The 17,210-nt window shown below is 45.6% G+C and overlaps 1 protein-coding gene across 2 annotated transcripts in view; it reads right to left on the bottom strand.

Moving 5' to 3' along the window:
* Nucleotides 1-3,658: 3,658 nt before the first annotated feature.
* Nucleotides 3,659-17,210, bottom strand: part of LOC139367890 (solute carrier family 29 member 3) — a 39,122-nt gene continuing 25,570 nt past the window's right edge. For both annotated transcript variants that reach the window (XM_071106257.1, XM_071106258.1), the window contains exons 8-11: nucleotides 14,178-14,397; nucleotides 9,348-9,406; nucleotides 6,904-7,048; nucleotides 3,659-4,591 (exon numbers count right to left, since the gene is read on the bottom strand). In XM_071106257.1, coding sequence (XP_070962358.1) covers nucleotides 4,361-4,591; nucleotides 6,904-7,048; nucleotides 9,348-9,406; nucleotides 14,178-14,397 — 655 coding nt within the window. In that variant the 3' untranslated portion in view covers nucleotides 3,659-4,360. The remainder of the gene's footprint in view (nucleotides 4,592-6,903; nucleotides 7,049-9,347; nucleotides 9,407-14,177; nucleotides 14,398-17,210) is intronic.

The following is a 17,210-nucleotide window of genomic DNA, read 5'->3' as shown; positions in this document are numbered from 1 at the left end:
GCATCCTGTTGTGGGGATGTTTTTCAGCGGCAGGGACTGGCAGACTAGTCAGGATCGAGGGAAAGATGAATGGAGCAATGTACAGAGAGATATTTGATGAAAACCTGATTCAAAGCGCTCAGGACCTCAGACTGGGGAGAAGCTTCACCTTCCAACAGAAGGTACAGTTATTCACGAGAACGTTCTGAAGTCCATAATACAAAGACATCCATTTTATAACTTGCTCCCCACTTACGCACATACCTCCACACAAACAGTAGATATCCTACGCACATACATACACACAAACAGTAGATATCCTACGCACATACATACACACAAACAGTAGATATCCTACACACATACCTCCACACAAACAGTAGATATCCTACACACAAACAGTAGGTGAGTTTTATCCTTCTCCGTAGTTCTCACCACTGTGTATCACTGCCCAGTCGACAGGTCCATTCCTCGGAGATTAGGGAGACCTACGTTTCTCAAGAGTTCTAGCCAGGTCGGGTCAACGGTATTTTCACACACACACACACACACACACACACACACTCGCATGTCTCTAACGAACATTATTGGACTTATGTTTAGTACTTTAATCATTCATTATACATGCTACATAATCTAATTAGTTACGTTTCAGGGTGGAATACTTTAATCATTACCTTTATGCATATAATTCCCTTATCAGTCTGTCAAGAGAATTAGAATTAAAAGGTACACCAAAATGAAATATATGGCTTTAGATAAATGTATTTTAAACCCTATTGAAGTAGAACTCAGTGAGAAAATCTGCAGGCCAGCAAATGTAAGGGTTTTCAGTGCGCAAAGGAGCCAGACCTACAAAGACCGCTGCGCACCTGCATAAGGTAAGTGTGAATACCAACTACTGAGGAGTGTGTAAGAAAGGTGTATATTTCCCATGTCTGAATCAGGCTCTATGTGGGTTGAATGCTGTAACAACCCAGAATAAAACAATTAATACAAGTCCCATGATGGTAGTGACTGTCCATTACTGCTGATCACTTATTAACCTTAATTCATCTACATTACTTTAATAAAATATTTCAGTTAAGTAATATTTCAGTTGTGTGTATATATATATATATGCATGTTTTATTTGATTACTTTATTCCATGTGGTTATGTCATCTCTGTTTTCATGCAGTAGCAGCCAGCCAGCCTTCTAGCTGTTTTCATGCAGTAGCAGCCAGCCAGCCTTCTAGCTGTTTTCATGCAGTAGCAGCCAGCCAGCCTTCTAGCTGTTTTCATACAGTAGCAGCCAGCCATCTAGCTGTTTTCATGCAGTAGCAGCTAGCCTTCTAGCTGTTTTCATACAGTAGCAGCCAGCCATCTAGCTGTTTTCATGCAGTAGCAGCCAGCCTTCTAGCTGTTTTCATACAGTAGCAGCCAGCCATCTAGCTGTTTTCATGCAGTAGCAGCCAGCCTTCTAGCTGTTTTCATACAGTAGCAGCCAGCCATCTAGCTGTTTTCATGCAGTAGCAGCCAGCCTTCTAGCTGTTTTCATGCAGTAGCAGCCAGCCAGCCTTCTAGCTGTTTTCATGCAGTAGCAGCCAGCCAGCCTTCTAGCTGTTTTCATGCAGTAGCAGCCAGCCAGCCTTCTAGCTGTTTTCATGCAGTAGCAGCCAGCCAGCCTTCTAGCTGTTTTCATGCAGTAGCAGCCAGCCAGCCTTCTAGCTGTTTTCATGCAGTAGCAGCCAGCCTTCTCTCTCTCTTTTCATGCAGTAGCAGCCAGCCAGCCTTCTAGCTGTTTTCATGACGTAGCAGCCAGCCTTCTATCTCTGTTTTCATGCAGTAGCAACCAGCCAGCCTTCGATCTCTGTTTTCATGCAGTAGCAGCCAGCCAGCCTTCGATCTCTGTTTTCATGCAGTAGCAGCCAGCCAGCCTTCTAGCTGTTTTCATGCAGTAGCAGCCAGCCTTCTCTTTCTCTTTTCATGCAGTAGCAGCCAGCCAGCCTTCTAGCTGTTTTCATGACGTAGCAGCCAGCCTTCTATCTCTGTTTTCATGCAGTAGCAACCAGCCAGCCTTCGATCTCTGTTTTCATGCAGTAGCAGCCAGCCAGCCTTCTAGCTGTTTTCATGCAGTAGCAGCTAGCCTTCTAGCTGTTTTCATACAGTAGCAGCCAGCCATCTAGCTGTTTTCATGCAGTAGCAGCTAGCCTTCTAGCTGTTTTCATACAGTAGCAGCCAGCCATCTAGCTGTTTTCATGCAGTAGCAGCCAGCCTTCTAGCTGTTTTCATACAGTAGCAGCCAGCCATCTAGCTGTTTTCATGCAGTAGCAGCCAGCCTTCTAGCTGTTTTCATACAGTAGCAGCCAGCCATCTAGCTGTTTTCATGCAGTAGCAGCCAGCCTTCTAGCTGTTTTCATGCAGTAGCAGCCAGCCAGCCTTCTAGCTGTTTTCATACAGTAGCAGCCAGCCAGCCTTCTAGCTGTTTTCATGCAGTAGCAGCCAGCCAGCCTTCTAGCTGTTTTCATGCAGTAGCAGCCAGCCAGCCTTCTAGCTGTTTTCATGCAGTAGCAGCCAGCCAGCCTTCTAGCTGTTTTCATGCAGTAGCAGCCAGCCTTCTCTCTCTCTTTTCATGCAGTAGCAGCCAGCCAGCCTTCTAGCTGTTTTCATGACGTAGCAGCCAGCCTTCTATCTCTGTTTTCATGCAGTAGCAACCAGCCAGCCTTCGATCTCTGTTTTCATGCAGTAGCAGCCAGCCAGCCTTCGATCTCTGTTTTCATGCAGTAGCAGCCAGCCAGCCTTCTAGCTGTTTTCATGCAGTAGCAGCCAGCCTTCTCTCTCTCTTTTCATGCAGTAGCAGCCAGCCAGCCTTCTAGCTGTTTTCATGACGTAGCAGCCAGCCTTCTATCTCTGTTTTCATGCAGTAGCAACCAGCCAGCCTTCGATCTCTGTTTTCATGCAGTAGCAGCCAGCCAGCCTTCGATCTCTGTTTTCATGCAGTAGCAGCCAGCCAGCCTTCTAGCTGTTTTCATGCAGTAGCAGCCAGCCTTCTCTCTCTCTTTTCATGCAGTAGCAGCCAGCCAGCCTTCTAGCTGTTTTCATGACGTAGCAGCCAGCCTTCGATCTCTGTTTTCATGCAGTAGCAGCCAGCCAGCCTTCGATCTCTGTTTTCATGCAGTAGCAACCAGCCAGCCTTCTATCTCTGTTTTCATGCAGTAGCAGCCAGCCAGCCTTCGATCTCTGTTTTCATGCAGTAGCAGCCAGCCAGCCTTCCATTTCTGTTCTCTCTAATGAGTCATCCTATATATTAGCTGGCTTTAAAGGGTTTGGCAACATCACGAACATGATGCATGTACATAAACACTATGTGGTGTTATGCAGGGCCGGCTCCAGCCATAAGCTACGTAAGTGGTTGCTTAGGGCCCCAGGCCCTAGACCTGGCAACCCTGGGCATATGCGAACGTGAGTAGATTACCTTGAAAACAACGGTCGGACATCTTGGACGCAGTCGCCACTTCTTATTAAACCTCTTGTGATGATAACCCATGTGATGGGTGGAAGAGAGAAGAACCGGCAAAATGACTTACTGCAACCATTTATTACGAAACTATCAAAACAGGAAATGTAGATGACTTGTTATAATACATGGAGAGAACCGAACCAACTTTAGTCATTAAATCATTAAACAAATCCATACATTTTTTTATTTTTTTTATTTTACCTTTATTTAACTAGGCAAGTCAGTTAAGAACAAATTCTTATTTTCAATGACGGCCTAGGAACAGTGGGTTAACTGCCTGTTCAGGGGCAGAACGACAGATTTGTACCTTGTCAGCTTGGGGATTCGAACTTGCAACCTTTTGGTTACTAGTCCAACGCTCTAACCACTAGGCTACCCTGCCGCCCCATTTACGTGGGTGTCGGCTATCGCTTTATCTGATTGAATCTAGGCCTTACTCCTCCTCAGATACAGTGGACTATGAGGGCAGAGAAGTCCAGCCAGGTCGCCCAACATCCACTGTGAAATTCGACGTCCGTCCAAGGTAAGCAGGACGTCGGGAGATGACTTCAAAATAGGAACAGTAGGAACAACGGTGAGTGTAGGGCGTTGTGGAACAACCGTCAAGTAGGCCGTTGTGGACTGGGATGGTGGATGGGCGTATGCCGTGAGTTTTGGCACCGAGGGTCATGAGTTCAATCCCAAACTTTAACCATTCAGAGTAAATGCCTAAACTTAACCTTTGCAATTTGACGTTTATGGACAAATGTTAGATTCTGCATGGAGACCAAGTTTGTTGGAGAAGTCAGTCTGGATTTGCCATATTTTTCCTCCTGTCTCCTCCTCCTCCTCCTGTCTCCTCCTCCTCCCGTCTCCTCTTCCTCCCGTCTCCTCCTCTTCTTCAGATGAAGTGTACTATCAACACAGAGAAGGCCGATCCCACAGCCAGTCCCAACGTCAGGAAGAAGCTCATGACCACGCCTGCGGGCTCTGCCAGGTCCCGTGGCACCACCTTGGGTCCGTAGATCATGGGCAAGGTGCCCAGGTACCCGTTGGTGATGCCCAGGAGACAGATGAAGAAGACAGGGAAGAGGTCGTGGCTGAAGAGGACCGTGTGAAGGTGGTCTCTGGGCTAGAGGTTACACAAAGATATTGAAAAAAAATTAAAGACAAGTTTCTATAAGACAAACTAAATGAAAGCAAAGGTAGCGTCCCTATGGGTCCTGGTCAACAGTAGTGCACTAGTGCCCTATGGGTCCTGGTCAACAGTAGTGCACTAGTGCCCTATGGGTCCTGGTCAACAGTAGTGCACTAGTGCCCTATAGGCCCTAGTCAACAGTAGTGCACTAGTGCCCTATGGGTCCTGGTCAACAGTAGTGCACTAGTGCCCTATAGGCCCTAGTCAACAGTAGTGCACTAGTGCCCTATGGGTCCTGGTCAACAGTAGTGCACTAGTGCCCTATAGGCCCTAGTCAACAGTAGTGCACTAGTGCCCTATGGGTCCTGGTCAACAGTAGTGCACTAGTGCCCTATGGGTCCTGGTCAACAGTAGTGCACTAGTGCCCTATGGGTCCTGGTCAACAGTAGTGCACTAGTGCCCTATGGGTCCTGGTCAACAGTAGTGCACTAGTGCCCTATAGGCCCTAGTCAACAGTAGTGCACTAGTGCCCTATGGGTCCTGGTCAACAGTAGTGCACTAGTGCCCTATAGGCCCTAGTCAACAGTAGTGCACTAGTGCCCTATGGGTCCTGGTCAACAGTAGTGCACTAGTGCCCTATGGGTCCTGGTCAACAGTAGTGCACTAGTGCCCTATGGGTCCTGGTCAACAGTAGTGCACTAGTGCCCTATGGGTCCTGGTCAAAAGTAGTGCACTAGTGCCCTATAGGCCCTAGTCAACAGTAGTGCACTAGTGCCCTATAGGCCCTAGTCAACAGTAGTGCACTAGTGCCCTATAGGCCCTAGTCAACAGTAGTGCACTAGTGCCCTATGGGTCCTGGTCAACAGTAGTGCACTAGTGCCCTATGAGTCCTGGTCAAAAGTAGTGCACTAGTGCCCTATAGGTCCTGGTCAAAAGTAGTGCACTAGTGCCCTATAGGTCCTGGTCAAAAGTAGTGCACTAGTGCCCTATAGGTCCTGGTCAACAGTAGTGCACTAGTGCCCTATAGGCCCTGGTCAAAAGTAGTGCACTAGTGCCCTATAGGCCTTGGTCAAAAGTAGTGCACTAGTGCCCTATAGGCCTTGGTCAAAAGTAGTGCACTAGTGCCCTATAGGCCCTAGTCAACAGTAGTGCACTAGTGCCCTATAGGCCCTGGTCAAAAGTAGTGCACTAGTGCCCTATGGGTCCTAGTCAACAGTAGTGCACTAGTGCCCTATAGGCCCTAGTCAACAGTAGTGCACTAGTGCCCTATAGGCCCTGGTCAAAAGTAGTGCACTATAAGCCCTGGTCAACAGTTATGCATTAGTGCCCTATAGGCCCTGGTCAAAAGTAGTGCACTAGTGCTATAGGCCCTGGTCAAAAGTAGTGCACTATATATAGGGAATAGGGTGCCATTTGGGACTCACTCAAAGCGCTAGCCCTCTTGGGTAGTTACAGGGGGAAAACAATAAGCTAATAGTCAATGTCATAACAGCTAAAGAAACATAAAGGTTTCTGTACCAAATATTAAGTTCTGCTTTTCTGATGTATCAAATACTTATGTCATGCAATAAAATGCAAATGAATTACTTAAAAATCATACAATGTGATTTTCTGGATTTTTGTTTTAGATTCCGTCTCTCACAGTTGAAGTGTACCTGTGATAAAAAATTACAGACCTCTACATGCTTTGTAAGTAGGAAAACCTGCAAAATCGACAGTGTGTGAAATACTTGTTCTCCCCACTAAGTGTATTATGAGGCATTATAAAGGACGTTATAACGCATTATACACATGTACTACATAGAAGGTGTTACTAAAAAAACTACTAAGACGTGTTGCAATAAGAATAAATTTTTTTTTTTATTTTAAACAAATGTTTTATTGTTTTTTTTAACAAAGATTATATTCAACTGAGTGCTGGTCTTTTAATTAAAAAAGATAGATATATTTGATGTGATCGACTGCCTGGTCATGTGTCTAGCCAATGAGTGACAAGGAGTTGGCATGGTAACACAGACAGACTGGCACCTTTTACCTTATTTCCACTAGAGGATAAGAGTTCAAATCAAATGTATTTATATAGCCCTTCGTACATCAGCTGATATCTCAAAGTGCTGTACAGAAACCCAGGCCTAAAACCCCAAACAGCAAGCAATGCAGGTGTAGAAGCACGGTGGCTAGGAAAAACTCCCTAGAAAGGCCAAAACCTAGGAAGAAACCTAGAGAGGAACCAGGCAAATGTTCATAAATGACCAGCATGGAAAAACTCCCCTAGAAAGTTGTGGACGTTCTCTCCTTTTCTTTACCTGGTAGTTGCAGAACATGAGGAGAGGCACCAGGACTGTCCGGGAGAGGACCAGGGCGGGGAGGACTCTACTGGTGGGGCCTGGGACCTGCAGCCAGGCCGTGGCCTGGCGACCACAGAAGTCAGCCACGTTGTAGAGGAAGAAGCTGGAGAGAAGATAATGACTACATTATTCCCCCATGGTCCATATTCATAAAGAGTCTCAGTGGTGGTGATCTAGGATCAGGTCATAATGAGTCTCAGTGGTGGTGATCTAGGATCAGGTCATAATGAGTCTCAGTAGGAGTGGTGATCTAGGATCAGGTCATAATGAGTCTCGGTGGTGGTAATCTAGGATCAGGTCATAATGAGTCTCAGTAGGAGTGGTGATCTAGGATCAGGTCATAATGAGTCTCGGTGGTGGTAATCTAGGATCAGGTCATAATGAGTCTCAGTGGTGGTGATCTAGGATCAGGTCATAATTAGTCTCAGAGTAGGTGATCTAGGATCAGGTCATAATGAGTCTCAGAGTAGGTGATCTAGGATCAGGTCATAAAGAGTCTCAGTGGTGGGGATCTAGGATCAGGTCATAATGAGTCTTATAGTAGGTGATCTAGGATCAGGTCATAATGAGTCTCAGTGGTGGTGATCTAGGATCAGGTCATAATGAGTCTCAGAGTAGGTGATCTAGGATCAGGTCATAATGAGTCTCGGAGTAGGTGATCTAGTATCAGGTCATAATGAGTCTCAGAGTAGGTGATCTAGGATCAGGTCATAATGAGTCTCAGAGTAGGTGATCTAGGATCAGGTCATAATGAGTCTCGGTGGTGGTAATCTAGGATCAGGTCATAAAGACTCTCAGTAGGAGTGGTGATCTAGGATCAGGTCATAATGAGTCTCAGGAGTGGTGATCTAGGATCAGGTCATAATGAGTCTCAGTGGTGGTGATCTAGGATCAGGTCATACAGAGTCGCATAGTAGCTGATCTAGGATCAGGTCATGAAGAGTCTCAGAAAGAGTGGTGATCTAGGATCAGGTTCTCCCTGTCCATGTAATCAATTTCATTATGATCTAAAAAGCCAAAACTGATCCTAGATCAGCCCTCCTCTGTAACGCTTTCATGGCATGTCAAGCATACATATAGGAAGCATAGATACACTAAGACCGCATTCAACCAGCTGTAGAAAGGCCATAAGCAAACAAGAAAATGGTCACCCAGCTCTTAGTGACAAGGGACTTTAATGCTGGAAAACTTAAATCTGTTTTTCCTCATTTCTATCAGCATGTCACATGTGGAGCAAAACTCTAGACCACCTTTACTCCACACACAGAGACGCATACAAAACTCTCTCTCGCCCTCCATTTGGCAAATCTGTCCATAATTATATCCTCCTGATTCCTGCTTACAAGCAAAAACTAAAGCAGGAAGTACCAGTGACTCGCTCGATATAGAAGTGGTCAGATGAAGCAGATGCTAAACTACAGGACTGTTTTGCTAGCACAGACTGGAATATGTTCCGGGATTCATCCAATGGCATTGAGGAGTACACCACATCAGTCACCGGGCTTTATCAATAAGTGCATCGATGACGTCGTCTTCACAGTGACCGTACGTACATACCCCAACCAAAAGCCATGGATTATAGGCAACAGTCGCACTGAGATAAAGGGTAGAGCTGCCACTTCAAGGAACGGGACACTAACCTGGATGCTTATGAGAAATCCCACAATGCCCTCCGGCGAACCATCAAACAGGCAAAGCGTCAATACAGGGCTAAGATTGAATCGTACTACACCGTCTCTGATGCTCGTCAGATGTGGCAAGGCTTGCAAACTATTACAGACTACAAAGGGAAGTCCAGTCACGAGCTTCCCAGTGATACGAGCCTACGAGACAAGCTAAATTACTTCTATGTGCGCTTCAAGGCAAGCAACACTGAGTGATCACACTCTCCATATGTATGGAGAGTGGAGCACCAAGCACCAAGTCTAGGTCCAAAAGGCTTCTAAACAGCTGACTACCACCAAGCCCATAAGACTCCTGAACAGATAATAATGACCACCCGGACTATTCACATTGACGCCCCCCTTTTTTTAATGCGGCTGCTATTCATTGTTTATTATCTATGCAGTCACTTCACCCCTACCTACATGTACAAATGACCTCAATTACTTTGACTAACACTGGTGCCCCCGCACATTGACTCAGTACCAGTACACCCTGTATATAGACTCGTTATTGTGATATTTAAAAATATATATTTAAAAAAAAAACTTTAGTTTATTTAGTAAATATTTTCTTAACCTCTTATTTTGCTTAAAACTGCATAGTTGGTTAAGGGCTTGTAAGTAAGCATTTTACAGTAAGGTCTACACTTGTTGTATTCAGCGCATGTGAAAAATACAATTTGATTTGATATAGACACCTAATGACAAAATAAAGAGCTGAATCAGTCTGATTCTCACCTGGTGATGGGGGTGAAATATGTTGTTGTCCAGGGGCTGCCACTCTTCTGGTTAACAGACTGAGAAGAGAAGACAACATGCTGTCCTGGTTAACAGACTGAGAAGAGAAGACAACATGCTGTCCTGGTTAACAGACGGAAGAGAAGACAACATGCTGTCCTGGTTAACAGACTGAAGAGATGACAACATGCTGTCCTGGTTAACAGACTGATAAGAGAAGACAACATGCTGTCCTGGTTAACAGACTGAGAAGAGAAGACAACATGCTGTCCTGGTTAACAGACTGAAGAGATGACAACATGCTGTCCTGGTTAAAAGACTGAAGAGAAGAGAACATGTTGTCCTGGTTAACAGACTGAGAAGAGAAGACAACATGCTGTCCTGGTTAACAGACTGAAGAGATGACAACATGCTGTCCTGGTTAAAAGACTGAAGAGAAGAGAACATGTTGTCCTGGTTAACAGACTGAGAAGAGAAGACAACATGCTGTCCTGGTTAACAGACTGAAGAGAAGACAACATGCTGTCCTGGTTAACAGACTGAAGAGATGACAACATGCTGTCCTGGTTAACAGACTGAAGAGAAGAGAACATGTTGTCCTGGTTAACAGACTGAAGAGATGACAACATGCTGTCCTGGTTAACAGACTGAAGAGAAGACAACATGTTGTCCTGGTTAACAGACTGATAAGAGAAGACAACATGCTGTCCTGGTTAACAGACTGATAAGAGAAGACAACATGCTGTCCTGGTTAACAGACTGATAAGAGAAGACAACATGCTGTCCTGGTTAACAGACTGAAGAGATGACAACATGCTGTCCTGGTTAACAGACTGAAGAGATGACAACATGCTGTCCTGGTTAACAGACTGATAAGAGAAGACAACATGCTGTCCTGGTTAACAGACTGAGAAGAGAAGACAACATGCTGTCCTGGTTAACAGACTGATAAGAGAAGACAACATGCTGTCCTGGTTAACAGACTGAAGAGAAGACAACATGTTGTCCTGGTTAACAGACTGATAAGAGAAGACAACATGCTGTCCTGGTTAACAGACTGATAAGAGAAGACAACATGCTGTCCTGGTTAACAGACTGATAAGAGAAGACAACATGCTGTCCTGGTTAACAGACTGAAGAGATGACAACATGCTGTCCTGGTTAACAGACTGAAGAGATGACAACATGCTGTCCTGGTTAACAGACTGATAAGAGAAGACAACATGCTGTCCTGGTTAACAGAATGAAGAGATGACAACATGCTGTCCTGGTTAACAGACTGAAGAGATGACAACATGCTGTCCTGGTTAACAGACTGATAAGAGAAGACAACATGCTGTCCTGGTTAACAGACTGGGAAGAGAAGACAACATGCTGTCCTGGTTAACAGACTGAGAAGACAACATGCTGTCCTGGTTAACAGACTGAAGAGATGACAACATGCTGTCCTGGTTAACAGACTGATAAGAGAAGACAACATGCTGTCCTGGTTAACAGACTGATAAGAGAAGACAACATGCTGTCCTGGTTAACAGACTGATAAGAGAAGACAACATGCTGTCCTGGTTAACAGACTGAAGAGATGACAACATGCTGTCCTGGTTAACAGACTGAAGAGATGACAACATGCTGTCCTGGTTAACAGACTGATAAGAGAAGACAACATGCTGTCCTGGTTAACAGACTGAAGAGATGACAACATGCTGTCCTGGTTAACAGACTGATAAGAGAAGACAACATGCTGTCCTGGTTAACAGACTGGGAAGAGAAGACAACATGCTGTCCTGGTTAACAGACTGAGAAGACAACATGCTGTCCTGGTTAACAGACTGAAGAGATGACAACATGCTGTCCTGGTTAACAGACTGATAAGAGAAGACAACATGCTGTCCTGGTTAACAGACTGATAAGAGAAGACAACATGCTGTCCTGGTTAACAGACTGAAGAGATGACAACATGCTGTCCTGGTTAACAGACTGAAGAGATGACAACATGCTGTCCTGGTTAACAGACTGATAAGAGAAGACAACATGCTGTCCTGGTTAACAGACTGAAGAGATGACAACATGCTGTCCTGGTTAACAGACTGAAGAGATGACAACATGCTGTCCTGGTTAACAGACTGATAAGAGAAGACAACATGCTGTCCTGGTTAACAGACTGGGAAGAGAAGACAACATGCTGTCCTGGTTAACAGACTGAAGAGATGACAACATGCTGTCCTGGTTAACAGACTGAAGAGATGACAACATGCTGTCCTGGTTAACAGACTGATAAGAGAAGACAACATGCTGTCCTGGTTAACAGACTGAAGAGATGACAACATGCTGTCCTGGTTAACAGACTGAAGAGATGACAACATGCTGTCCTGGTTAACAGACTGAAGAGATGACAACATGCTGTCCTGGTTAACAGACTGATAAGAGAAGACAACATGCTGTCCTGGTTAACAGACTGAAGAGATGACAACATGCTGTCCTGGTTAACAGACTGAAGAGATGACAACATGCTGTCCTGGTTAACAGACTGATAAGAGAAGACAACATGCTGTCCTGGTTAACAGACTGGGAAGAGAAGACAACATGCTGTCCTGGTTAACAGACTGAAGAGATGACAACATGCTGTCCTGGTTAACAGACTGAAGAGATGACAACATGCTGTCCTGGTTAACAGACTGATAAGAGAAGACAACATGCTGTCCTGGTTAACAGACTGAAGAGATGACAACATGCTGTCCTGGTTAACAGACTGAAGAGATGACAACATGCTGTCCTGGTTAACAGACTGATAAGAGAAGACAACATGCTGTCCTGGTTAACAGACTGGGAAGAGAAGACAACATGCTGTCCTGGTTAACAGACTGAGAAGACAACATGCTGTCCTGGTTAACAGACTGAAGAGATGACAACATGCTGTCCTGGTTAACAGACTGATAAGAGAAGACAACATGCTGTCCTGGTTAACAGACTGAAGAGATGACAACATGCTGTCCTGGTTAACAGACTGAAGAGATGACAACATGCTGTCCTGGTTAACAGACTGAAGAGATGACAACATGCTGTCCTGGTTAACAGACTGATAAGAGAAGACAACATGCTGTCCTGGTTAACAGACTGAAGAGATGACAACATGCTGTCCTGGTTAACAGACTGAAGAGATGACAACATGCTGTCCTGGTTAACAGACTGATAAGAGAAGACAACATGCTGTCCTGGTTAACAGACTGGGAAGAGAAGACAACATGCTGTCCTGGTTAACAGACTGAAGAGATGACAACATGCTGTCCTGGTTAACAGACTGAAGAGATGACAACATGCTGTCCTGGTTAACAGACTGATAAGAGAAGACAACATGCTGTCCTGGTTAACAGACTGAAGAGATGACAACATGCTGTCCTGGTTAACAGACTGAAGAGATGACAACATGCTGTCCTGGTTAACAGACTGATAAGAGAAGACAACATGCTGTCCTGGTTAACAGACTGGGAAGAGAAGACAACATGCTGTCCTGGTTAACAGACTGAGAAGACAACATGCTGTCCTGGTTAACAGACTGAAGAGATGACAACATGCTGTCCTGGTTAACAGACTGATAAGAGAAGACAACATGCTGTCCTGGTTAACAGACTGAAGAGAAGACAACATGTTGTCCTGGTTAACAGACTGATAAGAGAAGACAACATGCTGTCCTGGTTAACAGACTGATAAGAGAAGACAACATGCTGTCCTGGTTAACATACTGATAAGAGAAGACAACATGCTGTCCTGGTTAACAGACTGATAAGAGAAGACAACATGTTGTCCTGGTTAACAGACTGAGAAGAGAAGACAACATGCTGTCCTGGTTAACAGACTGAAGAGAAGACAACATGCTGTCCTGGTTAACAGACTGATAAGAGAAGACAACATGTTGTCCTGGTTAACAGACTGAGAAGAGAAGACAACATGCTGTCCTGGTTAACAGACTGAAGAGAAGACAACATGCTGTCCTGGTTAACAGACTGAAGAGATGACAACATGCTGTCCTGGTTAACAGACTGAAGAGAAGAGAACATGTTGTCCTGGTTAACAGACTGAAGAGAAGACAACATGCTGTCCTGGTTAACAGACTGAAGAGAAGAGAACATGTTGTCCTGGTTAACAGACTGATAAGAGAAGACAACATGCTGTCCTGGTTAACAGACTGATAAGAGAAGACAACATGCTGTCCTGGTTAACAGACTGATAAGAGAAGACAACATGCTGTCCTGGTTAACAGACTGAAGAGATGACAACATGCTGTCCTGGTTAACAGACTGAAGAGATGACAACATGCTGTCCTGGTTAACAGACTGAAGAGATGACAACATGTTGTCCTGGTTAACAGACTGAAGAGATGACAACATGCTGTCCTGGTTAACAGACTGATAAGAGAAGACAACATGCTGTCCTGGTTAACAGACTGAGAAGAGAAGACAACATGCTGTCCTGGTTAACAGACTGAGAAGACAACATGCTGTCCTGGTTAACAGACTGAAGAGATGACAACATGCTGTCCTGGTTAACAGACTGATAAGAGAAGACAACATGCTGTCATGGTTAACAGACTGAAGAGAAGACAACATGTTGTCCTGGTTAACAGACTGATAAGAGAAGAGAACATGTTGTCCTGGTTAACAGACTGATAAGAGAAGACAACATAAGATAAAATAACATAACATACAATAAAATAACTTAATTGTCCCCAAGTTGACTATTGTCTTAGAATACAGTTTGCGTTGTAGACTAGCAGCCCTGTTCACCCCCCTCAGAACTGTCATTGTTAATAAGGAGACATCTTTGTCCTTCTACCTGGATGCCAGAGGAGACGGCAGGGAACACCATTATAGAGATGAAGAAGACGTAGAAGACACAGAGACCCAGGAGCCATGTCTTCTGAAGGATGGGTTTTAGAGGAGGGACGGACACGGAGGAGACCGTGCTCGCTGGTGCCCCCTCCGGGCCGTCCGCCTCACCGAGGGGCTCTGGTATAGACCCTGACTTGTTATACTCTGCTGCCAGCATGTAGTGCCTGAGGAAGGGGAACGGTTTCAGTAGGGAAAAGGAAAAAGGGGGGGGGGGGGGGGGATACCTAGTCAGTTGTATAACTGAAATGTGTCTTCCCCATTTAACCCAAACCCCTCTGAATCAGAGAGGTGCCGGAGGGGCTGCCTTAAATCGACATCCACGTACACAACATTTAAATCATGTATCATCTATGCAATAACGTCGGTAACACCTGTAGGCTATATGTTTTTTTACACTTGTCAGAACTGATTCCAGATCAGTTTCATGATTGCCGATGCTCAAATGGTTCATGATAGAATTTCAGCAAGGTGAGCTGATCTTAGATCTGTGCCTAAAGGGAAACTGACTTCCAGAGTGATATGAGAGGTAACTCCAAAATAAAATGAGGGAAACATCTTTAACTGAATATTTTAACTGAGGCTATGTATAAAAGGTCTATAACATTGTTGTCTCTCTATGTTATTAAGTCATTTAGTAAGAAGTCACTGACCTTTGACCCTTGTAATGTATTAGAACAAAACAGAAGTTAATGCCCGAATAGTAAACTATGTCCAACAAGCTTTTGTTCAAAACACTTCCTGGTTTACTTCTGGAATTGTTTTTCTCCCAGGAAACATTGTTTACTGTTCAGCATCAACAGCTGTTTGTTCTCTGTAATATTGCACCTCATGATCTAAGAGCTCCTGCAGGTTTATCACACCGATGACCTGACAACACACCGATGGCCTGACAACACACCGGTGGCCTGACAACACACCGACAACACACCAATGACCTGACAACACACCGATGACCTGACAACACACCGACAACACACCAATGACCTGACAACACACCGATGACCTGAGAACACACCGATGACCTGACAACACACCGATGACCTGACAACACACCGATGACCTGAGAACACACCGATGACCTGACAACACACCGATGACCTGAGAACACACCGATGACCTGACAACACACCGATGACCTGAGAACACACCGATGACCTGACAACACACCGATGACCTGACAACACACCGATGACCTGACAACACACTGATGGCCTGACAACACACCGGTGGCCTGACAACACACCGACAACACACCAATGACCTGACAACATACCGATGACCTGACAACACACCGATGACCTGACAACACACCGATGACCTGACAACACACCGATGACCTGACAACACACCGACAACACACCAATGACCTGACAACATACCGATGACCTGACAACACACCGATGACCTGACAACACACCGACAACACACCAATGACCTGACAACACACCGATGACCTGAGAACACACCGATGACCTGAGAACACACCGATGACCTGACAACACACCGATGACCTGACAACACACCGATGACCTGAGAACACACCGATGACCTGACAACACACCGATGACCTGAGAACACACCGATGACCTGACAACACACCGACAACACACCGATGACCTGAGAACACACCGATGACCTGACAACACACCGATGACCTGACAAAACACCGATGACCTGACGAACACACCGATGACCTGAGAACACACCGATGACCTGAGAACACACCGATGACCTGAGAACACACCGATGACCTGAGAACACACCGATGACCTGACAACACACCGATGACCTGACAACACACCGATGACCTGACAACACACCGATGACCTGACAACACACCGATGACCTGACAACACACCGATGACCTGACAACACACCGATGACCTGACAACACACCAATGACCTGACAACACACCGATGACCTGACAACACACCGATGACCTAACAACACACCGATGACCTGACAACACACCGGTGGCCTGACAACACACCGACAACACACCAATGACCTGACAACACACCGATGACCTGACAACACACCGATGACCTGACAACACACCGATGACCTGACAACACACCGATGACCTGACAACACACCGATGACCTGACAACACACCGACAACACACCGATGACCTGAGAACACACCGATGACCTGACAACACACCGATGACCTGACAAAACACCGATGACCTGAGAACACACCGATGACCTGAGAACACACCGATGACCTGACAACACACCGATGACCTGACAACACACCGATGACCTGACAACACACCGATGACCTGACAACACACCGATGACCTGACAACACACCAATGACCTGACAACACACCGATGACCTGACAACACACCGATGACCTAACAACACACCGATGACCTGACAACACACCGGTGGCCTGACAACACACCGACAACACACCGATGACCTGAGAACACACCAATGACCTGAGAACACACCAATGACCTGAGAACACACCGATGACCTGACAACACACCGATGACCTGAGAACACACCGATGACCTGAGAACACACCGATGACCTGAGAACACACCGATGACCTGACAACACACCGATGACCCGACAACACACCGATGACCTGACAACACACCGATGACCTGACAACACACCGATGACCTGACAACACACCGATGACCTGACAACACACCGATGACCTGACAACACACCGATGACCTGACAACACACCGATGACCTGAGAACACACCAAAGGTCAAAGGAGCCACCTGTGAGAAGTTTTTTTTTGACAAAGGCTCATATCAAAAGGTTAACAAACAGAAACTGGGAAGCGTTTATTTTATTCTCAGTATCAATAAAGCCGTTTCCTTGGTTTCGGGAGAGGAGACTAGTTTCAGTTAACTGTGGCTTGCCTGACCACAACAGAAAAAAACTCAGAGGCACTACAGTTCCTTATCATCTCTCCCCACATCTCCCTCAGCCTCTTTGACACATGTGCA

The sequence above is a fragment of the Oncorhynchus clarkii genome, chromosome 16 (assembly GCF_045791955.1).
Source record: "Oncorhynchus clarkii lewisi isolate Uvic-CL-2024 chromosome 16, UVic_Ocla_1.0, whole genome shotgun sequence".
Taxonomy (NCBI): Eukaryota; Metazoa; Chordata; class Actinopteri; order Salmoniformes; family Salmonidae; genus Oncorhynchus; species Oncorhynchus clarkii.
The sequence above is the reverse complement of the archived record's forward strand: the minus strand, read 5'-3'. Positions and strand labels throughout refer to the sequence as shown.